General features: G+C 55.9%; 1 protein-coding gene across 2 annotated transcripts in view; it reads right to left on the reverse strand.

Moving 5' to 3' along the window:
- The window catches only part of Lrp1 (LDL receptor related protein 1), an 86,103-nt gene that overhangs the window by 1,996 nt on the left and 64,740 nt on the right, over positions 1-19,367 (reverse strand). For both annotated transcript variants that reach the window (XM_031350234.1, XM_031350233.1), the window contains 40 exons: positions 19,238-19,363; positions 18,972-19,100; positions 18,660-18,779; positions 18,322-18,435; positions 17,605-17,754; positions 17,404-17,526; positions 17,042-17,158; positions 16,751-16,879; positions 16,367-16,489; positions 16,147-16,287; positions 15,643-15,833; positions 14,954-15,137; positions 14,660-14,745; positions 14,370-14,489; positions 13,700-13,887; positions 13,381-13,586; positions 12,712-12,900; positions 12,143-12,291; positions 11,455-11,548; positions 10,667-10,783; positions 10,352-10,471; positions 9,934-10,056; positions 9,686-9,811; positions 9,104-9,220; positions 8,350-8,456; positions 8,127-8,259; positions 6,690-6,809; positions 6,237-6,359; positions 5,652-5,792; positions 5,433-5,567; positions 5,237-5,356; positions 4,193-4,461; positions 2,789-2,967; positions 2,339-2,445; positions 1,960-2,076; positions 1,431-1,607; positions 1,206-1,346; positions 946-1,119; positions 606-767; positions 97-271 (listed from right to left, as the gene is read on the reverse strand). In XM_031350234.1, the coding sequence (XP_031206094.1) occupies positions 97-271; positions 606-767; positions 946-1,119; positions 1,206-1,346; positions 1,431-1,607; positions 1,960-2,076; positions 2,339-2,445; positions 2,789-2,967; positions 4,193-4,461; positions 5,237-5,356; positions 5,433-5,567; positions 5,652-5,792; positions 6,237-6,359; positions 6,690-6,809; positions 8,127-8,259; positions 8,350-8,456; positions 9,104-9,220; positions 9,686-9,811; positions 9,934-10,056; positions 10,352-10,471; positions 10,667-10,783; positions 11,455-11,548; positions 12,143-12,291; positions 12,712-12,900; positions 13,381-13,586; positions 13,700-13,887; positions 14,370-14,489; positions 14,660-14,745; positions 14,954-15,137; positions 15,643-15,833; positions 16,147-16,287; positions 16,367-16,489; positions 16,751-16,879; positions 17,042-17,158; positions 17,404-17,526; positions 17,605-17,754; positions 18,322-18,435; positions 18,660-18,779; positions 18,972-19,100; positions 19,238-19,363 (5,662 nt within the window). The remainder of the gene's footprint in view (positions 1-96; positions 272-605; positions 768-945; positions 1,120-1,205; positions 1,347-1,430; positions 1,608-1,959; positions 2,077-2,338; positions 2,446-2,788; positions 2,968-4,192; positions 4,462-5,236; positions 5,357-5,432; positions 5,568-5,651; positions 5,793-6,236; positions 6,360-6,689; positions 6,810-8,126; positions 8,260-8,349; positions 8,457-9,103; positions 9,221-9,685; positions 9,812-9,933; positions 10,057-10,351; positions 10,472-10,666; positions 10,784-11,454; positions 11,549-12,142; positions 12,292-12,711; positions 12,901-13,380; positions 13,587-13,699; positions 13,888-14,369; positions 14,490-14,659; positions 14,746-14,953; positions 15,138-15,642; positions 15,834-16,146; positions 16,288-16,366; positions 16,490-16,750; positions 16,880-17,041; positions 17,159-17,403; positions 17,527-17,604; positions 17,755-18,321; positions 18,436-18,659; positions 18,780-18,971; positions 19,101-19,237; positions 19,364-19,367) is intronic.

Raw genomic sequence — 19,367 nt, forward strand, 5'->3', positions numbered from 1 at the left:
CGGGGCTAGGAGGGGCAGGATGGGGCGGGGCTAGGAGGGGCAGTAGGGCCAAAGAGTTGCAACAGGACAGAATGTGGAGGCAGGATCCCCACTCACTTGCAGGTGACATCTCCGGTCTGCTTATTGACCACACAGGCGCCTTGGAGACAGCGACTACACTTGTTCACCTCACACCTTGGTCCCTCAAAGTAGACAGTGCAGCGACACTGTCGGGAGCCATCAGCAGCCATCTGACACGTGCCAAAGTTCTCGCAGAAGCCAGAGCACTGCCCTGTGGTTGGGAGTGGAGAGGAAGTACAAGCCCCACCTTCATAAGGATCCACCATGCAGGGTCAAGTATTGTCCAGGACCTATGGATGACTCCCATCCCCTCCTGAGCCTCCTAATGTCTTGTCACAGCCCCCAGGACACTAGGATGACCCTAAGCATTCAGACAGGGCATTCCCTCTGTTGAATGATCCTGATGCCTGGAGGCTCGCTGTACCAGGGAGATGTGCCAACATGGTGGGCAGCACCCACGGCCTGGGTTTAGTTCATCTGCATACGGCTTCCATCCTCTGGACCTGCCCCTTTGGGTTTTCCATGGGGTTGGGGCGCATACTCACGGTACTGGCAACGGTCACCCAGGAAACCAGGTAGACATCGGCACTGAGGCTGGTTGCCCTGGTTGACCGTGCAGGTGCTGTTGTTAGCGCAGTAGCCTGCACACACCTGTGCGGTGCATTTGGGGCCCGTGAAGCCAGTGGGACAGCGGCACGTGGGCATGCCTGGTGGGAGAGGGTCTGTGAGTGGGACCGTGGCACTGGGGACCACCTGGGTCTATAGCAGGGATCCTAGGGATGCGACAAGCAGATGGGGTAGATGCTGGGGCGATTAGAAGGACCAGGTGAGGAGAGGTTGGGGGCCAGGATGATGGGAGGGGACCAGTCCTGGTTGGGGGCATACCAGATGGGGAAGCTGCACAGGTGCCTCCGTTGCGACAGTATTCCCAGCACTGGTCCAGCTCACACTTATCGCCTGTGTATCGGGGCTGGCAGCGGCACTTGGGCTGCCTCCGAGCGTTGAGGAAACAGCTACCGCCATTGAAGCACTGCAGGGTGCAGGTTCCAGGCCTTGGGGCTGCGTAAGGACGGGGACCAAGGGTCAGGGGAGCCAGATACTATGGGGAAGGGATCCTCAGGTACCCAGGAAAGGGGTGTGTGTACCATCTGGAGGGAGTGTTGGAGAGGGCACGGGCACACAGGTGCCATTATCCAGCCTCTTTCCATTGGGACAGGTGCAGACAGGCCCACTGGGGCTCAGCAGACATAGCCATTCACATTTCTTGCGGTCGCAGGGGTTGGTCACTGCAGGTGTTGGAAGGGATTAATGTTAGAACACCCTCCTAACTAACCCACCCTCCCACACCTCGGGTTTTCCCTCTGATGTACCTTCAGGCTGCTTGTGTTGGTGGTAGAGGACTACATCAGAGGCATGACTCAGGCCCCCAGTAAGGTTAATCAAGGGGCTGTGTCCAAACTTGTGGATCTTGAAGACACGATTATTGATGTAAGTGACTCCGTAGATGTAGTCCTCAAACACATCAATGCTGAAGGGGTGACTTAGGCCTGGGGTGCGGGGAGAGCCAGGTTAAGTCACCACAGGTACCTGGGCTCTGGACCCACAGATACCTGTCAGTTTAGGCACCTCAGACTTAACATATTGAGAACTATCCCTGCCACTGGCAAAGGTCTCGTCACCCCAAGATGAGGTCACGGGAGAGTTCAGCTTCCCTCTCCCCTCATTTGCCAAACTCTTCCACCCCTGCTGACCCCACACAACTTGATCTCATTGGGCGCAGGCCCACAGGCTGGCTGGGTGCTGGGCTTCTGAAGCACATGAGCACTGAAGTGAGGTCTCTGGGCTCAGTGGGAAGCCCAATGACAATGTTGGGGACCAAGGCTGCCAGTGCCCTCTCACCTCGTTTGCTGTCAGCAGCCACAATGGGGTCAGTGCCGTTGAGCCGGATGCTGCCGATGACCGAAAGTTTGGCGTCTGCCCAGTACAACCGTTCATTGTGATAGTCCACAGCCAGACCTGGAGTGAGAGAACGCTGTCTGTCAGAGTTCAGCTTCTGTCACGCCAGGCTGGGTGCAGAGAACAGAGCCGACTCTGCCTGGTATCCACGGCAGCGTACCCTGTGCATTGTGATCTTTCCCAGTTGGCCATCTGGGAAACACTCCCACAGCCCTCGATCTGATTTGCTGGAGACCACCCGCCCTACTGCACGCAGGGGTGACTTCTGAAGCAGCCGTGATCAGAGCCTGCCCCTTCCACACCCTACCCCTGCCCCAGGGACCTGTGGGCCACTGAATGTTGTCTTGCACGAGAGTCTCCCGAAGGGTCCCATCCATTGCTGCTGTTTCAATCTTGGGGTGGTTCCCCCAGTCTGACCAGTACATGGTGCTGGGAAAGGAGAAATGAGATTAAGTTGGACCCTAAGGCCAAGGAGACAGTGCAAGACGGAACAGGGGGCACCTGGCCTGGTGTGGACGCTCCTGGGTATTGTGAGGGAGCACCCTGTCCCCTTCAGTGAGACCCAGGAGAGAGCTGCTGACCCACACTAGCAATGCCTGCTCTAACTAGGATGTGCTAAGCCAGCAGCACCTGAGTGGGCATAGCTATCCCTGCAGGGGGCCCAGATCTTGGCTGCACATGCCAGTAAAGCAGAGGCCAGCTATTCAACTGGGAGTCCCCAACAGAGGCTTTAGGAGGGCCAGGACTGGGGAAGCCCAGGTGCTGTGCCCACCCCCTCAGAGGATCCACAGCGATGGCATGGGGCTCGTCAATCATGCCCGAGATGAGCGTCTTTCGGTTCTCGCCCTTCATTTGTGCCACCTCAATCACGTCTCTGCCAGAGTCGGTCCAGTACACATTTCCAGCCACCCAGTCGATGGCAATACCCCTCGGCATCTTCAGCCCTGAAATCTAAGTGGAGTCACATGTTCAGGGACCGGCATCTTTTGTCCCCCGATCGTCACCTCCATTCTCCTATCTGCCCACCTGTTCTTGTCTGTCACCCCACGTGACATGACCAGTCTCTAGGTTCTTTGGCTTTTGAATAGGTCTCTCTCATAGCCCAGGCTGACCTGGAACTCACTGTGTAGCCTGTGACCCTTCTCTTTTGATCTTCCTTCCTCTGCTACTCTTACAGCTGGAGTTACAGGCACGAGCCACCATGCTAGGCACCTTTTTATGATTTTCCAGTTAATCCTCACTTTAAAAAAGGTTATGGGGTGTGGACAGTTAAGTGGCTCAGGGTAAAGGTGCTTGCTGCCAAGCCTGAGGACCTGAGTTCAATCCCCGGGACTCCTGGTAGAAACAAAGAATAAACTTCAAGTTGTCTTCTGACTTCTATGTGTGCACCATGACATACACACGTGATATACACGAACACTCTCAAACACATGCACACACTCTCAATGTAAAAAAAAAAAAAAAAAAAAAAAAATTCTGAAGCTGGGAGTGTAGTTCATTGCTAAAGCAGTTGGCTAGCATCCATGAAGTCCTTAGTTCAAATCTACCACTAAAGAAAATCAAATCTATAAAGAAGCTTATAAGATTAGGTGTTATATCTTCATTGTTGTTGCTGAGGATCAAACCCTGGCTTCACACATTCTACCTCTGAATTCTACTTAAGCCCAGGAGAGGTGGTATTCATTTTGTTGATGAAGTAGAGCCCATACCATTAAGCAAGCTGGCCAGTATTAGCATAGAGGTATCAGAGTGGGCTGTGCTGCAGAGTGTCAGTCTGTCCTGGTGTCCCATGTTGCCACATGGCAGGGCCAACTACAGAAACTTTTTTTTTTAAATTTTAAAGATTTATTTATTTATTTTTTGAGCACACTGTAGCTGTCTTCAGACACACCAGAAGAGGGCATCAGCTCCCATTGCAGATGGTTGTGAGCCACCATGTGGTTGTTGGGAACTGAACTCAGGATCTCTGGAAGAGCAGTCTGTGCTCTTAACCACTGAGCCATCTCTCCAGCCCTGGATACTTCTTATTACTCTGGCTGTTATCTGTGCCTAGCAGGCCGACCTGACTGTTCCTGTCTTCTAGTCTTCTGCTCTCCCAGCCCCCACACTCTCCTTTTTAAGTCAGCTCTGTCCTGTGGAGCACTTCCACCTGATCTCAGACAGGCTGGACACTTACATTGAGATGGGTGACGCCCCGGTCGATCTGCCTCCGGTGACGGTTGGAAGTGGTAGGAGGGGCAGCAGGGGGCAGGCTCCTGTAGGAGATTGTGCCTGTGTGCCAGTTAGTCCAGTAGACACGGCCGGCCTTGACATGGACATCCATGGCGTCTATACGGACACTCTCGTCGCCCTGGAAGGTCTGCTCGTAGGCTGAGTGGGGGTGGCCCGGGAACAAGCTGCGGATCTCATTGTCATCAGCAATGTATAGCACTTGGTACTCAGAGCCTGCCAGAGTGAGAGACTACCTATCAGATGGGCTTGGAAGGCAGAGGTGAGAACCCAGGGCCTGAGTCCCATCCCTGGAATGCATATGGCCAAGGACTGGAATAGGTGACCTCCAGCCAAGACCCTGCTACGCTACAGTAGCCTCCCATCTAACCTGACCATTTGTTTTAGACACAAGGGGTTTGTTTCCAGAGCGGGCATAGCGAATGGCAACTCTGAGGGATCTACCTGGCCCCAAGTTGAGCCAGGATGATCAGATCCTTCAGAAATCTGTCCTTGCGTGACCGCTTCCTTGAGAGTTCCAGGAATTAGGTCTGCTAAATACTGTGTGGTAAGTGCTGAGAAGTTTCAGAGATGTGGGGTAGATGTGCATGGCATGAGAAGTGTATGTATACACAGGAGTATGTATAGACATGCTATGTGTGTGGACGGTGTGTGTGCATGGACATATGAAAGGTGCAAGGCTGTGTCAGGGCACGGAGGGGACATGCCGGTGGGCCCATGTGACTGTGAGTCTGGCTATACTCTCAGTCAAGGAGTGGGGAGGGGACACTGTTGCTCTCACAGAGCTTCTCCAGAAAGCCAGGCGCTGCCTTCTACCTTTCCTACGCGTTGCTTTGCTCAGTGCACCTTGAGTCTGGGCATACATGCCTGAGCAAGGAAGTGCGCCAGGGAGTGTTCCATTCCAGGCCAGCTCCATTTTATAGGTGGTGTGGTCCAGCCCCGCCCACCCTCCGGCCCCGCCCAGCCTTCCGGTCCTTCCCGACTCTAGCACCTTCAGCTTTGCAGGTGTTGTGTGTCTTCATGAAGTTGCGGGCACAGCTGCAGAGGTGGCCTCCCTTGGTGTTGTTACAGAGCTGAGAGCAGGTGCCGAAGCGCAGGCACTCATTGATGTCTGGGGGTTACACTGAAGGTCATTGGGGAGTCTAGGAGCTGGGGTTCCTGCCCCATCTCCCATCCAGCTTTCCTACCCTGGCATCCAGGCTGGCCTGGCACAGTATGGAAGCCCGAGCGGCAGGCACAGTAGGCAGCTTTCTCGGTGCGCACACAACGTGCTTCGTCCCCACACATGCTGGCATTGGTGGCACAGCTGGTCAGCTTGGGGTCTGTGGGGAAGAGACGGTGAATTCCTTCCCCTGAGCCCGGCCCCCTAGTGCCCACCCACCCTCTGCTCTCAGGCCTAGTCCTACCGATGCTGCAATCTTCTTCATCGGAGCCATCACCGCAGTCATCAAACATGTTACAGCGCAGCGAGGATGAGAGACAGCGCTGGTTCCGGCATAGGAACTCCTTCTTGTCTTTGCAGTGGGGGTTCTGGGCTGTGGGGGGCTCTGGGGAGGAGAGAGGCTTCAGGCTCTGGGTACTGCACACGCTATCCCTACTTACATCCACAGAGACCTTGTGAACATACGTGTGTCCTGACTGCTCGCCAAGTTGAGGGTGTGTGTACATGTGAGCGCAAGCGTACGCGCATGTGTACGTGCATCGTGTGTGTGCGTGCGCATGTGTGTGTATGCATGTGTGTGCATGTGTATATATGTGTGTGTGTGCTTGTATGTGTGTGAGTGTGTGCATGCATGCATGTATGTGCATGTGTGCTTGTGAGTATGTGTGTGTATGGTGTTGACTCTGCAGACTCAGGGCCCCAGGAAGCCTTTCATACCTTTCCCAAGGGCTCCACTCTCCCCAGATTTAGAGCCCCCCTTCAGCTTTCAGCAGGCTGTTCCCTGGATGCAGCTCCTCTTAGCCCCCCCCCCCCATTGCCCTCAGCTCACCACAGTCCTCCTCGTCAGTCCCATCTCCACAGTTGTCCGTGCCGTCACACTGGCGCCCAATCCACAGGCAGACACGGTCATTCTTGCAGCGGAAGGGCCGGTTGGGAGGGCACATGAACTGGGCTGTGGAAGCCGGGAGACAGAGGCACAGTCAGTGTTGGGGGCAAGTGGTAGGGGAGAACTGGCCACCGGGGAGTATGGGAGCCATGTCCCAGCATCCTTGCTGTGGATGACCCCTAATCTTGCCCCATCCTAAATCTGTCTATGTATATGAGTACATTATAGCTGTCTTCAGATGCACCAGAAGAGGGCACCAAATCCCATTACAGATGGCTGTGAGCCACCATGTGGTTGCTGGGAATTGAACTCAGGACCTCTGGAAGAGTAGTCAGTGCCCTTAACCTCTGAGCAATCTCTCCAGCCTCCCCTCCGCCCCCGGCCCCTACATCTTACTGCATTCCTCGGGGTTCTCATCTGAGTTGTCCCCACAGTCGTCTTCTCCATCACACTTCCAGGCCAGTGGCTTGCACAAGGTGTTGTTACATTGAAATTCATCCAAGGGGCAAGTCCTCACTGGGTGCGGGGGGAACAGAGAGAGGGGTAAGAATGAATGCAGGGGTGGCTGGGTGGCTGCCCATCACTCACGCCATGGGTGGGACTGAGGACCAGGGGTTATCACAGAAGCTGTCGCTGAATCAAACTCAGGCATTTTCGTTTTCTGCCCAGTGGGCAGAGGGGCAGCGTGCTTTCGCTGGTATTGGGGTGGGGGAGAGGCTGCTTGGCGCATGTCCACAGGGGTTGAGGATGCTCTCCTTGAGTAGGTGAGGTGGGACACCTGAGTCTGGTACAGTCTGCAGCAGCTACAGATGTGCGGCAGCTCAGAGACTTAGCTTTGGTTGCTACCATCAGCCCACAGGGCAGAACCAGAAGGCCGCCTTGCAGGTGAGACCCCTGCTTCTCTTCTGGTAGGTGTCACACTGGCCTCACCCGTGGCTGAATCCAGGCATGCTTGGCTGTAGCAGCCCCTGACTCATCACCTGCCCCAGGGAAGGAAGATGAGCAGGAACTGGCCTCTTAACACAGGCAACTGGGTGGGAGGTGGGTAGAGCATGGACGGACCTGGACTGCAGGCTTCTGCTGGATCTCTACTTAGCTAGTCCCCTTAGCAAGCTTAGAGCACTCTGAGTTGATCTGTTACATTGTATTGTATTGTATTGTATCACAATGTATCCTATTGCTAAGTATTGGTCCTGGTTGCCCCCAGGGAGCAGGAGAGTCTCACACTATCCCCCAAGTTATCCCTGATTGGTGAATAAAGGTGCCTGCAGCCTATAGTTGGGCAAAAGAGAGACAGGTGGAGTTTTGGTTCTCAGGCTAGGGGTCTGAGACAGGGGCCACCAGGAGAGGGAGAAGATGCCATAGGGTAGTTGAGTCATGAAAACATGGCCATGAGGGTTGGACAATTGGAGTGAAGAGCTGCTCAGATGGAGGATGGCAGGTTATAACTCGGGGTTATTGTTGGGGAAGTAGATTCTAACAGCTTAGAGGGTTGATATCTGCCTAGCTCTGGTGTGTTAACGGCTTATTATAAATATAAAAGTTTTGTGACTTTTATCCGGGAACTGAATGATTAAAGGCAGGGTAAAAACCCTCCAGTGAGATTTAAAAAAATTAGTACAACAGGGTAAAATCTGCATAAAATGTACCCAGAGCGGGCCTGGGCCCAGTCTACTGCTATATCCAACACTAGGTCTGTGCCCGGCTTGCAGTATATGCTTACTGAGGGTTTGTTGCAGGACCAACAAATGGTGGAATTAAAAGACAGATTAAACATAGTGGGCTGGTAGAGGTGGGCAGGATGGAGGTGCCAGGATGAAGGAGCTCACTCACCCCCAGTGCCACAGGCTTCCTCGTCACTGCCATCCATACAGTCCGCATCCGCATCACAGCGCCAGCGCAGGGGGATGCAGTGTCCACTCTTGCACTGGAACTGATCCATATCACAGCGAGGGGTGCAGTCTTTCTGTGGGTATGGAGACCAGCAGTCCAATCAGGTCCTTGGGGTCCTGCCCTACTTCTACCAAGACCACCCCTTTTCTTGAGCTCCCCTCACCTCGTCCGAGCCGTCGGCACAGTCGTGATCCCCATCACACTTCCAGCGCCCAGCGATGCAGCGGCCGTTGGCACAGGAAAACTCACTCTCAGAGCAGGGCCGAGGTGCTGAGGAGAGACAGGCCACAGCAGGGTGGGCACAGGGTATCTTCAGCCCTCAGAAAATACTAACTCCCAAGCACAAGGCTCATCTCTACGTCCGTCCATGAAGAGGCCACAGCTGACTGGTGTGATGATCGAGACAGTCAACCAATCTCGGGCAGCTAACTGGCTGTCCTCACGAGACTGGCTGGGCCAAGGGGGTACTCACACTTATCCCACTAGGTACAGACACATGGGAGAGGGCACAGATCCCTGGTCCTGTCCTTAGGACAGACCATGTATGGGAGGGAGAGGAGACAAGCACCAGGTCTGGGGAAGAGGCCAGTTAAGGATGGTGGGCAGAAAAGCACGGCACAGGGATGGGCGGGGCTCCAGGCAGAGGCAGAGCTGGCAGGAACAGGGGTACACCAGAGACACCTACCTCTGCAACCCCAAGAGGACAGTGTGAAAATGGAGAGAAACATGAGATGAGATGAAATGTCACAAGCTCAAGTACAGGACATAGAGTGGGGTGGAGCACGGCTGAGGGGTGCCTGACCCCCTTGCCCTGGGAGGCCACCCCCTGAATGGGGGTAGGAGGGGTGTGGTGCTGAGGAGGGAGATGCCAAGGCCTGGGAAAGGAAATGGCGGGCGGGGTAAGGCGTAGGACATACTGCAGCTCTCCTCGTCCGAGTTATCTCCGCAGTCGTTGTCATAGTCACACTGCCAGCGGCCTGGGACGCAGCGGTTGTTTTTGCAGCGGAACTGGTATGGCTCACAGGTGCGCTCATCTGGGGGAGGCAAGATGTGGAGGCAGATATTGGGGCAGTCAGGGGTGGAGCAGGCGGCAGATGTTAGGATCTAGGGTGGGCAGGTGAGGCTGGCAGCAGAGGGGTGGTCATTGCTGTCTGAGAGAGCTCACTCTGGGGCTCAGGCACTGACACTCTTGCCATGTGGTATCTATAGGAGGTTCAGGGCAAATCGAGTGGGGAAAGAAGGCAGCTTTCTGGGGGAATGGGGCGGGTGAACAGGGAAGGCACTGGAGATTCTGCATGATTCTTTTCTGAGGGGCAGGGAGGGAGAGGAGCAGGATTCAGAGGTGGGAGGCACCACTTGGGAAGCTTTCTTGTGTAAGCTCTAGGCATCCACAAGAGCCCTTCTCTGGGTCATGCCAAGACCCTGCCCAGAGGCCTACCACCAAACTTCATTCTACCCGTAACCCCAAACTGCTATACTCCCAAGATGACCAGGCTTACCACACTCTTCCTTGGGTTCGTCTGAGCCATCCCCACAGTCATCTTCTCCGTCACACTTCCAGCGTGCGGGGATGCAGCGGCCCGAGTCCTTGCAGCGGAACTCATCCACTCCACAGGTCATCTGGGCTGCAAGGCACCGGTTCAGGTGAGGGGGAGACCCCATCAGGGAGCCAGGGGTCTGTCTGCCGGGGCAATGGAACCACAGAGGCAGCAGAGGGAGGACGGTTCAGGGGAGATGGGCAACTCACTGCAGTTGGCGGGCTCATCGCTGCCGTCCACACAGTCATTGTCCCTGTCACAGACCCAGACACGGGGGATGCAGCGCTTGGTGATGGAGCACTGGAACTGGTTGGGGGCGCAGGTCACTTCAGCTACAACATGGAACAGAGACTGAGGACCCTACCTTTTATCTCCTCACAGCTTCGGTTGCCACGCTCTCCCTCTCCTGAAAGCCTTGCCCTGGTCTCGGTCAGGAGGAAGGGATGGATTATCCCCAGCCTGGTTGGCAGACCGTTCTTACTGAGCACAGTGCTTTTACGAGCAAACCAATGTGATTTACGCCACCACCACCCCTAACAGAGTTAACTCAGTGCCTCTACAGGAAGCAGCGGGCAACGATGGTGTGTGCCACGGTCCCCTGCCCACTTCCCTGAACCTGGCACGTACGGCAATCCCGTTCATCCTCGCCATCCCCGCAGTTGTCCTGCCCGTTGCAACGGAAGATGCCAGGAATGCAGCGGTTGGTGTTGGTACACTTGAATTGGCTGGGCAAGCAGACGTGAATGTCTGGGAGAGGGAGAAGGAGAGGAGGGGACTCAGGGTGGGCAGGGGCCTCCATGTCCCTCGTAGGGGACTGGCGGGCTGTGGTCCCAAGCCCAGAAATGTAGCCTAGAGTGAAAGCTGCTGTACGTTAGTGCATCTTCTCTCTCTGAACCCCCAAGTGCTAGGGAAGGAATGGTTGGTATCTAGGCAGCTCCTTACCGCAATTGGCCTCGTCACTATTGTCTTGGCAGTCATTGTCCCCATCACAGATGAAGGCTGGGTTGGTGCAGATGCCGGTGGAGCACTGGAACTGGCCTGGGCGGCACTTGAACTCGGCTGCCGAGAAGGAAGGCTCAGTGTCAAGAGTAGGAGATGGGTCAGCGAGATGGCCTGGTGGGGGTTGCCACCTAAGCCTGACCGCCCAATGATCCTCAGAACCCAGTGAGGAGAGAGAAAGCTGACTTCCAAGAGTTGTCCTCTGACCATTACACATTTTTCCATGGCATGTGCATGCTCTGCACTGGCAAATGCACACTGCACACAAGCAGGTACTCAGGCACACACACACACACACACACAGAGGAACACAGACACACACGCAGGCACACACATGCACATATAGACACGCACTCTCACACATGCACACACAGACCCACATGCACAATACACACAGACATACATGCACAAACAGACACACATATATAAGCACACACATTCACACACAGACACACACACAGGCATACACACATGCAGACACACACATGCACACACAGACACACATGCACAATACACACAGACATACATGCACCAAACAGACACACACATATAAGCACACACGTGCACACACATGCACACAGGCACACACATACAGACACAAATACACACACATGTAGGCACATACACATGTCTGTATATACACAGGCACACACATGCACATTAAAAAAGAAAGAGCATGGAACAAGTGAATCACTGAGGTCTCCGCCCCAGGGGGTGTCAAAGACACTCACGACAGTCTGGAGGCTCATCAGAGTGGTCCCCACAGTCGTCCTCTGTGTCACACTTCCACCAGAAGGGGATGCACTTGTCGTTCTTGCACACAAACTGGAGGACAAGTGGGAAAGCGGGGTTGGAGAGGGTATGGAGGCTCGGAGGCCTTATCTCTTTTTCTTTTCTTTTTTTTTTTTTTTTTTTTTTTTTTTTTGGTTTTCTGAGACAGGGTTTCTCTGTGTAGCCCTGGCTGTCCTGGAACTCACTCTGTAGACCAGGCTAGCCTCAAATTCAGAAATCAGCCTGCCTCTGTCTCCCAAGTGCTGGGATTAAAGGCGTGTTCCACTACTGCCCGGCAGAAGGCTCTTTTTCAAAGGGTGGAAACATTTCAGAGAAATAGCAGGAGGTGTTAGAGTTTGTAGGTGGCAGAGATGGACAGAAAGGGGGGACTATGATGAATGTAGGAAAGCCAGATGAGGGGTGTCTATACGGGGAGAACACAGGAAGGCCAGGGCTCGTGGCCCTGGTGAGATCAGCATTAGAGGTGCTTATAAGGTGACAGTGTACAAGGATTGCTGTGAGGACACAGGAGTATGCGGGTGTCAGCATGCCAGAGGTGCAGGTATTATTGGGGGCCTGGCAACAGGAGTGTGGGACAGGTCAGGGAAATGGGGCGTTGCAGTGTGGGGGTCCTGGGAGGAACTTCACCTGGCTTGCCGTGCAGTTGGACACGCAGGTACGGCCATCGCCACCCAGATAGAAGTTGGTGGGGCAGGCGCACTTGTGACCACCCCCAGGGGACAGCAGGCACAGGTTGCTGCAGCCACCGTTGTTGACTTTGCAGGGGTGATTGGGCACTGCCAGAGGAAAGAGGTTGAAGGGTCATGGCTGCCCACCAGCTTCCCTGACTGTGAGGCTGGGTCCTGCGCCTTCTAAAGGATGTCTGGCTTCCTCCAGCCAGCACAGAGGCAGGGCAGCTCTCTATCCTACCCCAAATCTGTCTGCTTTCAGAGTTTCCTCTGACACTCTTTATCCACACTCACTAATCTCTGGGCTCTCTGACTACTTCAGGGCCTGGCTGCCAGAGACCCCACGTTGAGCCCAGGGCAGACTGAAGCTGCTGAGGGGTACTCTGCCTGTAGCCTCTATATGTCCAGGACCTGGCAGGGATGCTCAGTCAGTCCCGCTGATGCTATGTCTTGACTCTTGCTGAGAACAGGCCTTTCATGCCTGGACCACTCTCGACGCCATCCTCTCCCCCATGTCTGCTCGCTTACCATCTGGCTGGCGCAGGGCGTGGAAGACATGTAGGTCCATGGGCCGGTGCAGGGTGCTGATGAGGAGTGTCTTGTTGGCACCCGTGGTCTTGTGGGCCCTGTTGATGGACTTCGTTTCCCAGTCTGTCCAGTAGACATAGTCTTCAAATAGGGTCAGTGCAAAGATGTGTGGGATGTCTTGGCTCAGCACTGTGGGAGGGAGCGCAGGGGAGACACAGCAGCAGTCAGCACCAAATACAGACTGGGTTCCGTGCCTACTTGACCTCCTTTAATGCCGTCACAACCCTGAGATGGAAATGAATCCTGGGTCCGGATGCTTCTCTGGCTTCCTAAGGTTGTACAGTGATAGCCTGTCCAATAGCCATACTGCTGCTCTGAGTAGAGCATGGCTCCTCCCAGGAAGTATGAAGCACGGGTGTTCTTCAGGTAGTCCTCATGTGCCCACCCCTCAGGCCATTATCCTGAGCTGCACAGGGGACCGCCCTTCTTCCTCTAAGGAGCTGGATTATAGCCTGGTGTCTGAGCCCATCCCAGGGAAGCACCAGGGTATTGAAATGCCAAGACCCCTGCGTTGTGGTTTCTGTACACTATGCCTTCTTGATCCCCCAGACCCTTTAGACACCACCCCCCAGGCCTGCTGGCCTCGGGCAGCCTCTCTAGCATACGAACCAACATGGCGGTTGGAGCCATCCAGGCTGGCAAACTCGATGTAGTCCTCACGGGCGTCAGCCCAGTAGATGCGCTCCGTGACGTAGTCCACGGTCAGGCCATTGGGCCATGTGATCTTAGTGTCCACAATGATGCTGCGGCCAGATCCATCCATGCCGATTCGGCCAATCAGTGAGTGGTCACCCCAGTCTGTCCAGTAGAGGTACCTGGCAGGTGGGGAGCAGTGAACCCTGAGAGTCTAGACTGTTCCCACCAGAAGCCTACGGGCTGACAGGGCTTGGGCGTTTCCAGGGCTCCCCTGACCCTTCCGTTCACTCACCCATTTTGTACATCCACCACCAGAGCCCTGGGCTCCCGGAGGCCAGAGCTGACCAGCACCGTCCGATAGGCCCCATTGAGCTTGGACACCTCAATGGTATCTCTGCCCTTGTCACACCAGTACAGGTTGCCACCCACCCAGTCCACAGCTAGCCCATCTGGGTTGCTAAGGCCTGTCCGGTGCAGAACCTACAGGGAGCACAGAGAAAGAGGAGCTGGTGGAACCCTCGCTCTCTGGGGCATGGCTTCTCTCTCCTGTAACACGCAGCCTAGCTCCCGCTGTTGGCTTTGTTAGGGAGAGTGTGGATCTAAAATGTCCTGTCCCAAGCCTGATGGTAAGTGGCTATCACCAGGAGCTCCAAGCAGGGAGAGTCTCTTGGGCCACAGACACCTAGAGCACACAGAACTCAGACCACAGTGAGGGAAGGCAGGGGGAGGGGGGAGTTTCCTGTGCTTGCACACTTTGAGTTGAGAGGAGGGAGAAGCTGAAATGAGCAGAACTGAGCAGATGTTTTTATGGCTCAGCGAGGAGGAGGGCGGGCGAAGCAGTGTTGACAGGTGTGAGAGAAGAGGAGACAGTCTTACAGCAAGGGACTAGGGAGAGGCATGAGGCTCAGCTGCGGAGCCCTGGTGTGCCTGTTAGCCCACATGGGGCAGCCCTCTGGTTTCACCTGCACATTGCTGCCGTTGAGGTGCATCCTTCGGATCATGCTACCCTGGGTGGTCACGTCCGTCCAGTAGATCATCTGCTCTCGGTAGTCAAAGTCTAAGGCAACCGCATTGTTCAGGCCCTGGGTTTAGGATGGGGACAGGGAAGTCAGCTGCCGTAGGGGCACACACGTCAGGACGTGGCTGGTGGGAGGGGGAGTAGGAGACAACGATGGGTCCCAGTGGGAAGATCTGGGGAGGCCATACTGGGCCCGGGCAGTCAATGGGTGTGAGGAAGGCTTGGTTTTGGCACCTGCTTAAGCAGTGTGTAGTTGGAGCCGTCCAGGTTGAGCTTGCGAAGGTAGTACCGGTTGGCAAAGATGAGAAATGGCTCCTCATCTGTAGGTGGAGGGTCCCAGCTCAGCTCCTGCCTTAGGTATGTCCTGGCAGCTCTGGTCTCCCAGGCTATCTCCAGCAGCCCTGGTCCTCCAGGCTATCTCTAGCAGCTCTGGTACCTCAGGCCATCTCCAGCTACATTGCATCAAGCCCTCTCCCTACTGCCGCCAGCTGCCGGAAATACATCTCACCCTCCAAGTGCCCATCTCACCGGTCACAGCTTTGCAGCTGTGGGGGTCACCGCCACGGGGTGCGTAGCCCTCTACACACAGACACTTGTAACTGCCGTGGGTGTTGATGCAGAGCTGGCTGCAGGGGAAAGTGGTGCTGCACTCATCCAGGTCGGCACAGGTCCTGCCATCATCCTTTAGCCGGAAGCCAGGGCGACAGCGGCACTGTGGGGAAAAGGGATGTGCAGCTGAGGACACAGTTGGAGTCTGCGCTTCCCTTTTCTGGAAACCAGCCACTAGAGCCCCTCAGGAGGGCACAGGGAGGCACACAGACTGCAATCTGTGCACCCTGTCTCCCGGAGCTTTCCTCATGTGGCTGTCATTCTGCCTCAGTGGCGGTCCCTCATCTCCCAGTCCCTCAGTGTAGCTTAGCACTGGCTAAGGCTTTTTATCATCTATATTCACTTCCTTGGGGATTTAAATAGCCTCTCTAGGGTGATAATTCTTCCGCCAGGCCAGGCCTTTAGCTTGAACTCCAGAGCAACCCACTCTCTTCTCTCCCGTGAACACGCCCCTCTGGCTCTAAGGAGACTAACTGAAGAGGGACTTCTGTCTGTCCTGCTACATCCTCGGAGCCTAGCATTCTCCTCTGGCAGAGTGGGTCCTCAATAAGTACTTGATGGAGGAATGACGGGGACGAGCAAAGGGTTCTGGCCGGATCCTCGAGTACCTTAAACCCTATCTTGAGGTCCTCGCAGTCCTGACTGCAGCCACTGAGCTTGCGGCTGAGACACTCGTTGACGTGGCACCCGCGTTCGTCTGAACCGTCTCCGCAGTCGTCCTGGCCATTGCAGAGCAACGCCTCAGCCACGCAGCGCCCACTGCTACACAGGAACTGTGATGAGGCATTGCATTTGTGCTCTGTGGAGGGTGGCGGGAACTGGTCAGTGGGGTCACAGGAGAGGAGGAGGAGAGGAGGAGAAAGGCAGGGCGCCAAATAGAGGCCAACATGGAGGGTGGCGGGAACAGGTCAGTGGGGTCACCGGAGAGGAAGAGGAAGGCAGGGCGCCACCTAGAGGCCAACATGAAGGGTGGCGGGAACAGGTCAGTGGGATCACAGGAGAGGAAGAGGAAGGCAGGGCGCCATCTAGGGGCCAACATGGAAGGTGGCAGGAACAGGTCAGTGGGGTCACAGGAGAGGAAGAGGAAGACAGGGCGCCACCTAGAGGCTGACCTGGGCTGGTGCAGTGTGGGTTCTTGGGAGCCTCATCACTGTGGTCGTGACAGTCATTCTCCCCATCACACTCCCACTGGCGGGAGCTCAGACAACGCCCATTGGCACAACGAAATTCGTTGGGGCCGCAGGTTGGGTACTCTGTGGTGGGGGGAGGGGATGATGAGGCTGGACCCTGAGCACAGCTAGGCAGGGCTGCTCCTCCAGTCACATGACTCACCACACTCCGGGGATTCATCAGAGCCATCGGCACAGTCGCGATCGTGGTCGCACACGAAGTGCTTGGGAATACACAGGCGGTTCTGGCACATGAACTCACGGTCATCACACGTGCTGTTGTACACTGGGGACAGAGGCAGAGTCCCTCCTCAGACCTGCCCTGCTCCAGCCCTGCCCTACTAGCTGTTGATGGTCGCCCCCCACCCCCAATCCTGAGGTTCTTGCGATGGGCAGAATGGAAGGAGTCTGGATCCAGGAGCTGATGTCAAGGCTCTGCTCACATAAAGCTGAAGTTCTTCCTACCCTTGACCTCATTTGCCAGCATTTGCAAAGCGAGGCTGCGATGCTTGCTGCCCACCCATTCCTCAGGGCCTCTCCTACTCACAGCAGCCAGCAGAGACACTCTCATCCGCACCGTCAGCGCAATCCTTGTCGCCATCACAGAGCCAGCGCTCAGGGACACACACATGGGTGCCAGGGCAGGAGAAGGAGGAAGGGCCGCACGTCTTGCCTTCTGTTTGTATAAGGGGCAAGGAGACACAGAGAAACTCAGGAGGAGACAGGGCAGAGCAGGCAGCCATGATAACATGGCCCACTGGTAAGTGGACCCTTCCTTAGGGGTAGGTGTTTCCTTGAGGAACCGACCATCCTGAACCGGATTCAGGTCACTCCTTACCACAGTGAGCCGCCTCATCGGAGCCATCCCCACAGTCGTCACTGCCATCACACAGCCACTGCTTGGAGATACACCGATGGTTCTGGCACTCGAACTGCGCCTCTGAGCAGAACTTGTCTAGAATAGACAGAACATAATGAGAAGACAAGGAAAGGCACGGCAGGTGCCTGCGGCATTCCTTCGAAGAGAGGCTCATCACAAGCTGAAGAAGTGACTATTCTGGAGTCTGAGAGGGTGGGGCACAGTGGAAACCCAGGCTCCTCCCTGTGAAGGGTGCTTTCCATAAGGACTGTGAGGTGGGAGCTGGGTAGGGTCTTCGCGCATGGCAGGGGCCCCGGGCGCTAGGCTTCCCAGACACTCACTGCAGTGGGTCTCGTCCTCTCCATTCTCACAGTCATCCTCCTTGTCACATGTCCAGCTCATGGGGATGCAGCGCCCGCTGGGGCAGGCAAAGTAATTGAGCGGGCACCTGGGGCGCTTCACACCTAGGGGGTAGAAGGGAGGTGTGAAGACACTGCCAGCCCCAGGCCTCCCGTCCACCAGGGGAGCTTCCGCTGGGCGACCTGGACAGTCCCGCTCATCACTGTAGTCTCCGCAGTCGTTAGCGCCGTCGCACACCCAGCTGGGTGCATAGCAGAGGGATGTTCGCTCACATGGCTGGAAGAGGACGCCTTTCACGCCCAGGCGGAAATAGCTGCTGCAGTCAGTGGCGCCTGGTGGAGGGAAGGTGGGTCAGTGGGGTCATAGGAGAGGAGGAGGGGCAGGGTGCCACCTAGGAGCCGATGTGGAGGGTGAAATAGACAGGGTGGTGAGGGTGGGTGAGGGGTTACCCAGCTCGTTCTAAGTCCTACTCTGGGAGCAGCTGCTGGTCCCATGGTGCCCTTATGGTTTCAGATTTGGTGCCTGCTGCCCACCGGCTCACTACCTCCATGGAGGGGGATAAAGCAAGGCCAGGGAGGATAGAGGCTACTATTTGGGGCCAGGCATGTTGAGAGGAAATAAGGCAGGACAGCCTGAGACAGGAGGGACAAGGGACAGAGATGGGCTAAGGAGAGCAGGCATGGGCAGGCTGTCAGTCATGGATAGGCTGTCAATCAGGGCAGGCTGTCAGTCAGTCATGGATAGGCTGTCAATCATGGGCAGGCTGTCAGTCATGGATAGGCTGTCAATCATGGGCAGGCTGTCAGTCATGGATAGGCTGTCAGTCATGGGCAGGCTGTCAGTCATGGGCAGGCTGTCAGTCATGGATAGCTGTCAGTCATGGGCAGGCTGTCACTTACTGCAATTCATCTCATCTGAGGCATCCTCACAATCCACAAACTGGTTGCAGCGACTGGAGTTCCCGATACAGGACCCATCCCGGCAGCGGAACTCACCCACACCACAGGCGGTCTCTAGAACAGGGCCCACCAGTACCATCAGGCCAGGGTCCCTCTGCAGAGCCACAAAGGCCCAGGGCAGAGCTCTAGCCTATCCTCCGAGCACCTGGAGACAAACGCTCAGCCAGAGTAAGGACAGGGTAGAGATGGACTAAAAACTAGGGGTGAGGCAGGAGTGGGGCAGGAGACTGGGGTGAGGCAGGGGTGGGGCAGGAGGTTGGATGCAGCAATCTACTCACTGTTACAAGGAATCTCATCTGAGCCATCCCCACAGTCGTCCACTCCATTGCACCACAGCATGTTGGATACACAGCGGCCATTGTTGCACTGGCGGAAAGTCTTCTTGCAGCGGCGTGAGTCTGTGAGGGGAAGGTGGGCATGGAAGGTGTGCATTGTCACAGCAGGCGTAGGAAGGGGCTGCCCCTCCCCCCGCACCCCCCCATGACTGCTTAGTCCCCTCCTAGGGCTCTGTCTCGGCTCATCCTGAGCTCAGCTATGGCGCCAGGTCACACGGCATAGGGCACTGTGTGAAGGCTGGAGTGGGCCCTTACTGCAGTAGGAGGGCTTCTCATCAGACTTGTCCTTGCAGTGGGAGACGCCGTCACAGGTGAGGCTGAAGCTGATACACTCCCCATTGGCACACTCAAACTCATCTTGTGCCCGACAAGAGGAGTTCACAGCTGGGGAGGGAGAAGGTGTCATGAGTTTCAGCCCAGCCTGGGTCCAGCCTTGTAGCCTGGGCTGGAGACTGGAAGAAGGGTCTCTTGTACTGACACCCCATAGCATGCCCTGTCCCAGTTCCAACTTGCTCCCTCACCCCGGCAGGTGAAGTCCTCCTGGAGGATCCGGCCCCCTCGACAGGAACAGTTGACATGGCCTTGGTGGGTGAGCAAACACAGATCCTGGCAGCCTCCATTGTTGATACGGCAGGGGGAAAGTTCGCCTGG

The sequence above is a fragment of the Mastomys coucha genome, unplaced genomic scaffold, assembly GCF_008632895.1.
Source record: "Mastomys coucha isolate ucsf_1 unplaced genomic scaffold, UCSF_Mcou_1 pScaffold4, whole genome shotgun sequence".
In the NCBI taxonomy this organism is placed as follows: domain Eukaryota; kingdom Metazoa; phylum Chordata; class Mammalia; order Rodentia; family Muridae; genus Mastomys; species Mastomys coucha.